General features: G+C 32.0%; 2 protein-coding genes across 2 annotated transcripts; one reads left to right on the forward strand and one right to left on the reverse strand.

The window, feature by feature from the left end:
* Positions 1–287: 287 nt before the first annotated feature.
* On the reverse strand, positions 288–2,525 carry LOC136969263 (astacin-like metalloprotease toxin 5). Its single transcript, XM_067263354.1, has 6 exons — positions 2,438–2,525; positions 2,287–2,363; positions 1,068–1,143; positions 870–993; positions 632–807; positions 288–549 (listed from the first exon to the last, which is right to left on the reverse strand). Exons 1-6 carry the CDS (start codon positions 2,523–2,525, stop codon positions 302–304), a joined length of 789 nt encoding a protein of 262 aa, XP_067119455.1. The 3' UTR covers positions 288–301.
* Positions 2,526–6,544: 4,019 nt separating this feature from the next.
* Positions 6,545–7,726, forward strand: LOC136969264 (astacin-like metalloprotease toxin 5). The gene is made up of 6 exons (XM_067263355.1): positions 6,545–6,632; positions 6,710–6,783; positions 6,885–6,960; positions 7,033–7,156; positions 7,219–7,394; positions 7,479–7,726. Exons 1-6 carry the CDS (start codon positions 6,545–6,547, stop codon positions 7,724–7,726), a joined length of 786 nt encoding a protein of 261 aa, XP_067119456.1.
* The last annotated feature ends 4,975 nt before the right edge of the window (positions 7,727–12,701 follow it).

Below are 12,701 nucleotides of genomic sequence, written 5' to 3' on the forward strand. Positions count from 1 at the left end.
TTATTACTTATAAAGTTTACAAAAATTAGTACAGATTTCTTTGCAAAAATATGGGTAACTAAGTAACCTTTATATAAAGCAAACTTTCAGTACAACGATATTTTGGTTTTAAGTACTTTTAAAATTTAATTATGAAATCATTAAACTCTTATCAATACAAATAAATATTTAATGAAATTTCAGCATAAAATATTGTTCAGTAATCATATGATATAAGATATAAACAAAGCATAAACATACATTGCATTTTTCTAAACTTATATTTACATATATTCTATTTAACTATTTGCATAATTCAATTTCATTTATAATTTCTAGTCAAATTGTAACAGTGATATAAAGTATTTATACGGAAAATGTCACTTTTGCTTAACCCCGATTTTTCTTTGATGCTACGGAGCCTCACATTTGGTTGTACAGCGACCATAGTTTGTTTGCGCCCATCCTTTGAGAAAGCCCTTTCTCCATAGAGCATTATGGATTGATAATCAAATTCATTTATAGTTCTCATTTGATTTGGACCTAGCATAACGAACTGCGATTCCATCTCTACAAGTATATTATAATGCATTAAAAACAAGTTTTAATTCATATACTTTGCAAATAAGCATTAAAATTAATATTCTCTTACTTGGTTTTATATTCTCCCAAAATATTTTTACGTAGTCATCTCTGTCGGGTCGGTTATGTTCGTGGTAAAAGCCAACAATGTGATTTAATTGATGAATTATTGCTCCCAAATACATGCAATCATCTGTCAGTGATACGAAGTTTATTCCTTTATTTCGACCCACCATTGCATAACATCTGAAAGTATATTAATTTTAATAATTTCGCTTATATCTTCTGGAGATTTCTGCTTAACTTACCGATTATCGTTTAAAATTTCTACGTAAGTTTTTTCTTTGGTTTTCTTTTTAAATCGAATACAAGTTTTCTGGTGGAAAGTCTTTATGGCTGCCTTTATTAGCCGATAAGATTTTTTAGGAGTTCCTGAAAGTTTTAAAACAAAATATTAAAACATCAATTATATATAAAATTTTTAAATAAATAAAATAAATTATTACGCAGTTCTTCGTCAATTACGTATGGTATGATTCCTCCGGGCCACAATCGATGATGAAATCGAACCGCAGTCCTCGTCTGGAAATGTTTAATTACAGCCGAAAAATTTCGATCAACAATAATTATTTTAAATTTAAAATTTTCTTGTTTTGTCTGGTGTCAGGACTTGGTGAATTTATAGACACTTGGCAAATTCATCTATTTAATCCATAATCTTTACGCGTTTCGGGCTATCGCCCCTCTTCAGTCTCTTACGTAATATACATATGTTTCATCTGTCCGGCATCTTCCCACTTACTTTTCCCTTCCCGCTAACTTGACTGCTTCCCCGCATGTCTCACAGCGTGTAACTTCTCTCTCCCAGAATGCTGCACACAGCCACGCCTACAGCTGTAAACGACGTCAGTAGTGTTGTATTTATGTGGTTGTTTATTTACGTCAGGTTTAGTCTGCCGGATTCTTTTTTGTAAGTTTCTATAAGCTGGTGCCAGTTTTATATTTATTTTATCACAACTTTTATTTATCTGTTCGAAGAAGCCGCGATAATACAACACTACTGACGTCGTTTACAAAATACCTTGCGAGTGTGAACCACCAAAAGCATACACTGGAAAAACAAAAAGAAGATTGAAAACAAGATTAAAAGAACAAATAGCGGATTTAAAATATAATAGAATAAACTCAGTTTTTTACGAACATTGCACAACTCATAACTGTAGCATAGATAAAACCGATGTTAAAATAGTACACAAAGAGAAAAATTGGTACAAAAGAAAATTTAAAGAAAGCTACGAAATTACAACAGGCAAAAATAATATTAACAAGAACCTAAGCATAGAAATTCATAAAAGCTGGTTACAACTATTAAATACAATATCTTAAAAAGTATATTTCTACAGCTATAGGCGTGGCTGTGTGCGGCATTCTGGGAGAGAGAAGTTACACGCTGTGAGACACGCGGGGGAAGCAGTCAAGTTAGCTGGGAGGGAAAAGTAAGTGGGAAGATGCCGGACAGATGAAACATGTGTATATTACGTAACAGACTGAAGAGGGGCGAAAGCCCGAAACGCGTCTCTGTAAAGATTATGGGTTAAATAGATGAATTTGCCAAGTGTCTATAAATTCACCAAGTCGTGTCACCAAACAAAACAAGAAAAAGAAGACACCGTGTCAACAAATAAACAAAATTAAAATTTTCTATCGGTTTCTATAAATACTTACATCATCAAAATCTCCAATAATATCGCCACCAAACAGATCGGGATTTTGCAAGGCAAGATCGGCATCTTCCGAATCTGCTTGTAATATAATTTTCCCAATTAATTAATCTAAAATCTAATATATTAACAATGATTATGGGTTACAACTTTACCTTCAGAATGCTCCTGATTAAAATTTTCGAAATTTCGATCATATGTAATGTTAGAAAAAGCCAGGAGGAAGATTGCTAAACAAATCATTTTCAAAAGTCACAGTTCGAAATGCATATATTACATGGCATTAAAAATAAAATACTGATTATACGAATACATTTTTGTTTACGTACAAAAATAATCGTGTAGATTAAATAGATGCAGAATAAGCTTTTAGAAAATTTTATAAAAACTGATGTTTATAGAATATTCGAAAATACTGTTTATGCAATACGTTTTTGAGAATACAAAGAGATTCTTTCAGGAGGAACCTTATGGACGGATCAAAGTTGAAATTTTTGCGTCAAGGAGTATCGAATTTTTTTTAACTACTTCTAATAAAACGAATTTAAAATTTAAAAATTTTTGAAGCATATTCTATATTGATTTTTTAAAAATTTCGTTACTTTTAACACAGCAGGTATATTCTGGGAAAACGAAACTGATCCCTGTGACATAAGTTTTACAATTACCGCTTGATAGACTTCCAACGTTTCGTCTATTCGTGAATTGTCGAAATTGGGAAACATTCCTCCAATTTTTTTCCGAAAAAAACATTAAGGTGCATATATATTGCATGCCGATATCCTACAGCATTAATAGGACCAGAGATAAAAGCTAGATTTGTTTTAACACCACATCCAAATGCACACCACACAATAACACTTCTAGCACCTTGCTGGAAAAAATAAAATCTTTGCTATCGTTACCTTTTTCCCGAACAACGCCGGGCTCATTTGCTAGTAAAAGTATAATTAAGATGATATTTCTTAATTAGTTCAATTTCGTTTTCATTTTACGGCCTGTTTCTGTTATAAACAACGTGACACAAATGGAAAAAAGAAAACAAAAACTAAAATAATCGAATAGAAATGAACTCGTACTAAAGTTTACAAGTTATTATATTTAAATGTGTTTATTTTACTGTAGAATTAAAATTTATAAATAAATACTCTATATTAATATATTTGTCTTGAAGCTTTCCTGAGATTCAGAAGACCGGAAAATAAAGAATAAAGAGAACTCGCCATCTGAAAAATTTCAAAATTAAATATATTAATACAGGATTTGAATATTCAATATTAAATAATTTAGCTAAATATACTTTAATGGGAAATTTCTTGGTAACGTTGAAGTAATCATTTATGGACAAGCATAGGGATGCTCTGCCAAATCTCTTCATAAAATTCAGCATCTGTACAATAATTGATTGATATTAGGCTACTATATCAAAATTTCGCAGAAATAATGTTTTTACATAAAAAAACGTAATTCCTTCAAAATACTATAACTTTATAAATATATTTAAAATACTTTTTAAACCTTATTTTTAAACTAAAACCAATAAAAATTATACCTTTAATTTCTGTACTAAACTGAGGTCACAATCAGCAAATCTTCTTATATCTTGAAAGGATGTTTGCATCTGAAAGAGAAAAACAATGCGAAACGTTTGATCAAATTCATAAATTAAATTATCTTTATTTTAATAAAATTTCTTGCGTTTGACGTAAAGACAGACATTAAGAATCCAACTAAAATACAGCCGAAACTTATTACAACACATATTAAAAAAATAAAAATTTATAATGCGAATTGCACTTTCGAGAAGATGGCAATAAAATAAAGTAGACATGTTTCTGTTAATAAAGCGGAATAAAGAGTCGTTAATACATAATTGAATGGGCCGTTGAGTTGATTGGTGTATGTCTAAATTTCATGGTGCTGTGCCATAAATTTTTCCAATTCCAATTCCAAGTTTCGATTATATTTTTGTTAGTAGGTACAGTTCTTCGAATACTCTCTGAAATGCTTTTGATTAAACTGACGAATAATCATGAAAAGAAAGAAAGCCAGGTGGAACAAACCTCCACTGAACAAAATCATGCATATTCCTACTTCGATGCTACAGAAAAATGCTTCGTATTTGAATAATTCTTTTTTTTTTTCCAAATTGTAATAACAAAAAAATACATTCAAGAACTGAAGCCATGATGTAAAAATTATTGTCAAAATTATTGTTGCAATTCCTGTGTAATTAATGATAGAAAACAGCTGATTTTGGCAAAAGTAATTAGAATTTTTTACTTTAATTTTTGTTTTTAATTTTATTCTTCTGACGATGCTGAATATTACAGAAAACACTAAGGCAAGAATACAGACGCCCACTTTTACGAAGATGTCGTTGTCGACAATCGAGTACCAGGATATACAAGGTATTTTACCTGACAGAAAAGGAATTGTCATGCAAAACGTAAGAAAAAAATGCATCCAGTACATACATTCGATCAACGATAAGTAAAATCCGTTCAGAAGTTTGTGCAAATAATTGTGGTTTCGTATGACACATGAACAGGGATTGAACAAATTCCATCCGTAAATCGTGCACATTGAGGTGTACGATGAGAGAAAACATTGCAGACATATTTCCTGTTCAAAACTTACAATTGTAGCCTTAATACTTGATGAAGATTGCATTATGTTCTCAGGCAACTGTAATATTCTTAGCAATGTAATAACTGTTATCTTCGTATTTGACAAATGAAAAATTACGGTAAAGAGATATTGTCTGATGTATAAAGTCGGTTGAGTTTGCTTATTTTTCGGGATGAAGTGCAACTCGCTGAACTTATACTCTCTTATATAAGGCTTGCCTTGATGATAAGTGATTTCCATAAAGAAAATTTTAGAAGTTTGATTTATGAAATCATGTCATGCCTGAGATGATTAGGGCTGTATAAATCTGAATAGGCTATTTGAAATCTAAGAACGATCGATACGATTAACTTATCATTAGACATAAGACAGCGGAATGAATTGGTTTGCTTTCTAAATTGATGCGATTAAGTGCATTAGTAATTTCTCTATTGGTATTCTGTTTTTTCACTAATTACTAAAATTAACTTTATCAAATATTTATTTAGAAACGCATTTCCTGAGTTATTTATTTTCTCAAAAACTCGTACATATTGTGCCGTCAAAATTCAAACTGAACCGAGACATATATTAGAAGCATTGTACACGTCCCTGAAATAAAAACAACAAAACAAGTGACGAGAACAATTAATGAAATGAATAGTGTCCTGTTGTGGCTAAAACAGATGTTTTTGGCAGAAGACACGGACGTTTAGACGGAAACCTTTTGAATTCCCACCAGTGGCCAAGTCTGTAACGCCTGTATAGGGGCCAGTTACTCTTAAAAGACCTCCCGTAAGGCATTATTCCCTGCTTAACGACCATCATAAGCGCATACAACTACTATTACGTGACAATTACGTCACACTTTACCACGGGGAGATATAGCCTAGAAATTCATGCCGAACTAGGCACAAAAATTTTGCCATTTTTGTGCCTGGTAAATTAATAGCAATTAAATAACGAATACGTTTTATGATCACGAATACTTGTAAGTGAATAAATGTTAAAAGTAAATAATACTAATGTAAATTACGTGAGAATATAAAAGTATAATCTCTATTAATTTGCACGGGGTCACATTTACTGCATGGTATCGAAAATGTACGGTTCTTTATAGTGTATCTAATTTTGTTTTTTCTTGTTGTTTATATTACTCATTTAATCGGGTTTTTACTGTCTTTTTTTAAAAAAATCTTTCCGCGTTCGAGCACAAAGAAAATGTTTTTTATCAAGCTCATCTTGGGTTCAAGCAGGCCCACAATGGGATGGCCAGGTGGTGACGGACAGGGACAGATCACACCCTAAAATTTCATAGGATTTTTCGATCGGATATTACTTATGCTTTTTTAAATAAATATACTGTATAAAAGGAGTAAAAAACCAGAGGCATAGCATTTTTTTAGAATGAAGTTATAGGGCATCAACAAATATGATCAGAGAGAGATTGTAGCTGGTGAGGAAGCTGCATTTGTATTCTGCAAAAAGTATTTTCGAATATTCTGTAAATATTCATAGTCTTAAAATTATCTAAATGTTTACTCTGCATTTATTTCAGAATGATAACAAATATGCATTCTGTATAAACAAATTCTTTTTAAATTTTATTACAATGAAAAATACGTCCATTTTCGAACTGTCATTTTCTAAAAATGATTTGTTTAGCAGTTTTCCTCTTAGCTTTTTCAGGAATTACAAATGATCAAACTTTTGAAAATGTCAATCAGGAACATTCTGTAGGTAAGGTTGCACACGATAATCATTTTTAATTAATATTTCAATTTTTTAATTAACTTGCAAAGTTACATTGCAAATAGATTCGGATGATGTCGATCTTGCCATGCAAAATCCCGATCTGTTCGGTGGCGATATGATCGGAGATTTCGATAATGTAAGTAATTCTAGAAATTGTTAGAAGATTGTAAAAAAAAAGAACAAGTTAAAATAATTATCGCTGCTCGAAATTACTCGGCTGTAATTTAACATTTTCAGACGAAAACTGCAGTTCCACATGATTTCGAATTGTGGCCCGGTGGAATAATACCATACGTAATTGAAGAAGAGCTGCGTAAAAATTCATTTTATGTTACTTAAAAAGTTTTTAAATATATCATTTAATATTTCTTTTTAAAACTTTTAGTACGTTCGAAAAGATGGAGACGGCTTATAAGTGAAGCCATGTCGAGTTTCCATGAAAATACTTGTATTCGATTTATAGAGAGAACCTATGAAAGAGATTTCATAAACATTTTCATGGATATTGGGTAAGTTAAGTAAAAATCTCAATAAAATATAAGCAAAATTATTATAATTAATATACTTTCAGCTGTTACGCGCAAGTGGGTCGAAGTAAAGGAGAACACCCCGTATCACTGTCACACGGTTGCATGTATTTTGGAACCATAGTTCATGAATTGAATCACGTTGTTGGCTTTTACCACGAACAGAATCGACCCGACAGAGACGAATACATAAAAATATTTTGGGAGAATATAAAGCCACGTAAGAGAATAACAACTTTTAATAGTTAGTTTGAAGAAAAAGTGAATTGAAACTTGTGTTTAATGTATTATAATCCATTTATAGGTATGGAAGATCAGTTCGTAAAGTATATGCCATATGATATGAGAATATTAAATGAGTTTGATTATGATTCCATAATGCTGTACGGAGAAAGATTTTTCTCGAAGGACGGGCACAGCAAAACTATGGTAGCTTTAAAACCGGGTGTGAGGCTCCTTACAGTCAAAGAGAGAACGGGGTTGAGCAAAAGTGACATTTTTCGTATAAATACTTTATATAATTGTAAGAAGTTTACTAAAAATTATAAATAAAATGAAATTATTCAAGTCCTTATTTTGCAATTTTCTAAAAATATATATATTTATCTTTGCTTATGTCTTATGATTATCGAACATTTAATTAAATCTCAGCATAAAATAATCATTTATTTATATTGATAAGACTTTAATGATTTCATATTTATAAATTTTAAAAGTCTTTAAAATCAAAATGTCGTCGTACTCTAATCTTATTTATGTAAAGGATTTACTAAATGTCAGTTACCCATGTTTTTTGCAAACAAATTTATACCAATTTTTTCAAACTTCATAAATAATAAAGTATTAAAACATTATTACAATATTATTACAATGACCCATTTCCGGGTCATTCTGCGTGACGGTTTTTACGTCACTGGAGAGAGCGACCATACCCAAATATGGGTTCTGCATCGCGCTGTATGCGTGTTATGTAGATGACGTATTAATAATATGGAAGAAGAAACCTAATATTGGACAATTCATTAAAGATATTAATTCGAACACATTTGGATTAGAAGTACAATTGGAACAAATACCCGATGTTGCTGCGCACTTTCTTAACATCAGGTATACATTAATTAAAAGGAAGCGGCGTCATCGTGGATATTTACAGAAAGCTGACGTACTGAACAGCACATTATTAATACCGTGGACCTCACATGATTTAGTAAGCTACCGATTACCGGCGTTTAGGATTCTCATAAAGCGTTCATACAGGACAGGATAAGAGTTAGAATACTCTGAAGAGATTGCGCTGCAAGTTGGGATCAAGCGTACGAGAAAAGACAAGAGACAATTTTGCAAGATTGCACGGTAAGAATGAATGGCGTGTATTCTTCCATTTTGCTATTTTGTGATCAATTTTATTCACAGATTAAATACTATTTGATTCTACTTTTATACTTTCTGCTAACTAACACACATTGTAGAAACGAATTGTATCATGTGACAAAATCTGTTCCGATCTTACACATCGATTCATCTACAACGAAAAATATATGCACCCGTGGAATACATGGCAATTCTCCTCCACATCTACATAGAAATAGGAATTCAAGCAAACATGAAAATCGTGTTTAAGAGAAACCTCACTATATACGGGATTCTAAGGAACGACAAAGCGACTATTGACCCGACATGCATTCTAGACATTTACCAGTAAAAGGCAGCGTAAGTTAACTGTTACGTATTTGTTGTTAATGCTAGTGCAGTCACGGGAAAGAGGAAAGAATCCTGCCATTTTTGCTCAGGAAGGCGAGCAACAATACCCATGCTTTACAATGAAACTGAAAGAAAAAACGGAGGTTTTATGTTATACAGTTCAAAAAGTCTAATCTTTCAACAATTTTTACTGCTAGATTGGAGAACTATCAGATTCAACTGTTTGGGAGTTATCAAGTCTATTGTTAAACCCTCATGCTAAGCGAAATTAATTATATATCTATTAAAACTTTAACAATTAAATAACACAATTAAATAAATGAAAATTTGCATGTGTCATCGTTATAATGCGCAAGTACGAGTACGAACTTTTGGTATAACAACAAAATCTTATTCATTTTGTACTTGTTTCACTTTTTTAAAAGCATGTTTGCCTAAATCGTGGTCCACCGAAATGTTACGCGTGATCAAAGTGGCCCGCGAAACAATTTGGGTCGGCCAGGCCTGGTTTAGTCTGATCGATGCATCATGTTCTCTTATCTTTTTTCTAACATTCTTCCTTTTTCTCCAATAAAATTAACACTATTTTCACATGCGCGTGACAATTTATATACTATGCAGACATTTCCAATTTATTTTGTTTCTTTTCATTTTGTTTATTAATTATGCATTCTTTAAATTTATTTTTTAGATTAGCTGCTAACTCTACGGATAGTTTTTTAAAATATTTTTTGAATTTTTCGATATTATTTTTAATATAAGGAAAGGGATATGCGCTACTTCTTGTTTTTTTTTTTAATTTAACTTTGTATCTGTTGTCTCTGTATTTGTTTGTGCATGTTTTTTAATAATTCTTTTTGGGTAGTAAAAATCATCTTTAACTTTACTTCTTCATTGGTTCTATCCTTTTTATATGCTGTACGTAATAAACCATTACTTATAATAACTGTTAATTTAGTCATCACTTCCCCTCGATCTATTAGAAGGAAAACAGAACAATCGTATCAGGGTGTCTTAAAACCTGAAGATTTCCAAAAATTTGGTAGGGGGCAAATTTAACACGATTCTGACACTTTCCCGCGTTATATTCATAACAGCCAGAAAAGTAAAATGATATCATATAAATAAATCTTTTATATTCGTACTTGTTGATCTGAACTGTCCACGGCAGTCAGTTTTATCCCAAGTAATATAGGACCATATTACCTCACATAATCCAGGTTCTACTCTATGTTAATATCTGCGTAATATAATGAATGAACTGAACTTTCTTTGCTTGATTTCAGCCAATTTGTAATATAAAGGAAATAATGTTATCTTTCAAAGTTCCGGACTACATTTGGTTAATATTTGTAACCCAATTTAATGTTTTTCGTCAACGTAAAATACTAAAATTTCGTTGTTATTATTAGTTTAGCATGACTATAATCTTCTAATAGGACTCATTGCACTGATGTAACTGTTAGACTTGGCGCTTATCGGGTAGATTGGTAAAAAGGCAGTTGGACTAGCGTAACCGGTTATGTAACAAAAGAACAAAGAATGCACAAAGATTACACACGGTCTTAACTCACGGAAGGTCAGCGCTGGAAAGGGGAGAGTGAAATGAGGTCACTTTCCCCGAGGGGTCAACAACGCCACCAACCTTTTATTACGTCAGAACATCTACAAAACATCGCGATCGTTGATTCCAACACACCCCCTCAACGATTGATCGTTAATACAATCCGATATCGCGAGTAAATTTATTAACCTTATTCGAGTCTAGCGGCTTTGTCAACAAGTCGGCCGTCATCCGTTCACTCGGACAATAAATCACAGTAATTTCTCCCGAATTCTTTAAATCGCGTACAAAATGGTATTTTGTGTCGATATGTTTCGTGCGTTGTTGTGCTTTTCCTAATTCTAAAAGTCGTATACAACTTTGATTGTCCTCGAATATTTTGATAGGTGTCGTAATCGGTAGATTTATTTCTTCTAGAAGTCGTTTCATCCATACAGTTTCTTGAGTAGCTTCTGCCAAGGCTACATACTCCGCTTCGGTGGACGAAAGTGCTACACACTGTTGCTTTTTACTGACCCAATGAATAGGACTTCCTTTTAGCAAGAGCAAATAACCTGTGTTCGATTTGCGGTCTATACGATCGCCTCCCCAGTCGGCGTCTACATAACATTTAAGTTCTAATTCTTCGTCGATATTTCCTAATTTAAGTTTCTTCTTCTTTGTCGAATTCAGATAACGAAAGATTCTTTTTACTTCCACCCAATCACTTTCCGAAGGTTTTGTTACTTTTCTCGCTAATATCGATGTACTTATCGCAATATCTGGACGCGAGTTAGTCGCTAGATATAATAAAGATCCAATAGCACTTCTGTATACATTGTTGTTTTTGAACGTATCAGGCATTTCATTTCTTCTTAACCTCTTGGGATGCCGAGTGTCGTATATGACACACAATTTTCCTTCCAAAGAATGAGAAGCAGCTCTTCTTTTTTGCTTGCTAAACATTTATGTTAGTTATTCCTTTTATCACTAGAGTTTAGTGAATCTTATTAGACCACATTCATCCCACTGTGATAGAGATGAAGGAAAATATAAGTGATTGTCTGAGCACATGTTTTTGGAAGTGATCACAAGTATGACTGTTTCATGTAAGTATTCATTTTTCTCTGTTACTATCTATTATAATTTTACAATTTAAACGTGGTTTTGTTCAGGAGACTTCTAAGATTATATAAGAGTATTTTTTAAAACTTATATTAATAACAGTATTTCATAAGATGAGCTAACTTTTGAATGTGTCGTATATGACACGTTGGTTTTCAGTGTTACAATAATTACATTACAGCCTATGAACTGTTTTCATATTGGCAAGTTATTTACTTTTATAGTTATTCTGTCATTTAGTCAGCAATATGTATTCTATTATTTATTTTCATTTTTTATTAAATTAATTTCTGTGATTTGTTTTTGTATAGTTATTTATCTGGTGTGCAGGATTTTGTTTGTTAAGAATTTATAAATTATTAATATCATAAATCATATATTAAAACTAAATTATTAACATTTATTATAAATTTTTCAGTGACAACAGATGAAATAGGGAAGGAACATGATAGGACACTTGATATTGATAGAAATTTGTGTGGACTGGAAGGCTGGTCCAGTGATGAAGACAGTGACCAAACATTTAAACCAGTCAGAACATTTATCAACCAAACTGTTCTGAAGAATGTAAGTCATTAGATGATACATTTGACGATGATGAAAATGATGCTTCAGCTATGTAAATAGAGGAAGATTTCTTGACATCAGTGCAGTAACAGACTTCACCATGGTGCCATACAAATAGATTTAAGCCCTTGCTACCAGCTGCTGCATTTCAGGAAGAACCCTGAAAGGGTAAGAAGTGTGAGTTTGAAGAATATTTCTTGAATTATATTTCTGAGAATCTCTTTGATGTCATTGCTTGATGATGACATGCACATATCAAATATCACTGATTCACCTGGAAAAACTTTTGAATTTTACTGCTGATGAAATGAAAACAATTTTTGGACAGCCTGCAGAAGAGATAGCAGAGCAATAAAAAAAGAGGAAGAAAAACAGACTTCAATATTTAAAATTTAAAGTAAAAGTGTCAAAATGGCTATTCCATTCAGATAGTACAGAAAATAAAAAAATGAACAGTGAAGATGACAAAGAAAAGGAAAATAATAAAAAATACTCCAACTCTACATTCCAGAAAAATACAATGCAAAAGTGGAGCAAAACACATACCAGAAATCATTGCAAATGGCAAAAATCACTGCTGCCAAATGCACT

This window comes from Centruroides vittatus, unplaced genomic scaffold (genome assembly GCF_030686945.1).
Source record: "Centruroides vittatus isolate TY-2023 unplaced genomic scaffold, ASM3068694v2 contig_1774, whole genome shotgun sequence".
Classification (NCBI taxonomy): domain Eukaryota; kingdom Metazoa; phylum Arthropoda; class Arachnida; order Scorpiones; family Buthidae; genus Centruroides; species Centruroides vittatus.

Coding starts and splice junctions, on each gene's coding strand:
- LOC136969263 (XM_067263354.1), bottom strand. CDS start 2,525: ATGATTTGTTTAGCAATCTTCCTCCTGGCTTTTTCTAACATTACATAT. Junction 2,364..2,437: donor TAATCAGGAGCATTCTGAAG/GTAAAGTTGTAA, acceptor TTATATTACAAG/CAGATTCGGAAGATGCCGAT. Junction 994..1,067: donor CGTAATTGACGAAGAACTGC/GTAATAATTTAT, acceptor TAAAACTTTCAG/GAACTCCTAAAAAATCTTAT.
- LOC136969264 (XM_067263355.1), top strand. CDS start 6,545: ATGATTTGTTTAGCAGTTTTCCTCTTAGCTTTTTCAGGAATTACAAAT. Junction 7,157..7,218: donor AACATTTTCATGGATATTGG/GTAAGTTAAGTA, acceptor ATATACTTTCAG/CTGTTACGCGCAAGTGGGTC. Junction 7,395..7,478: donor TTGGGAGAATATAAAGCCAC/GTAAGAGAATAA, acceptor ATCCATTTATAG/GTATGGAAGATCAGTTCGTA.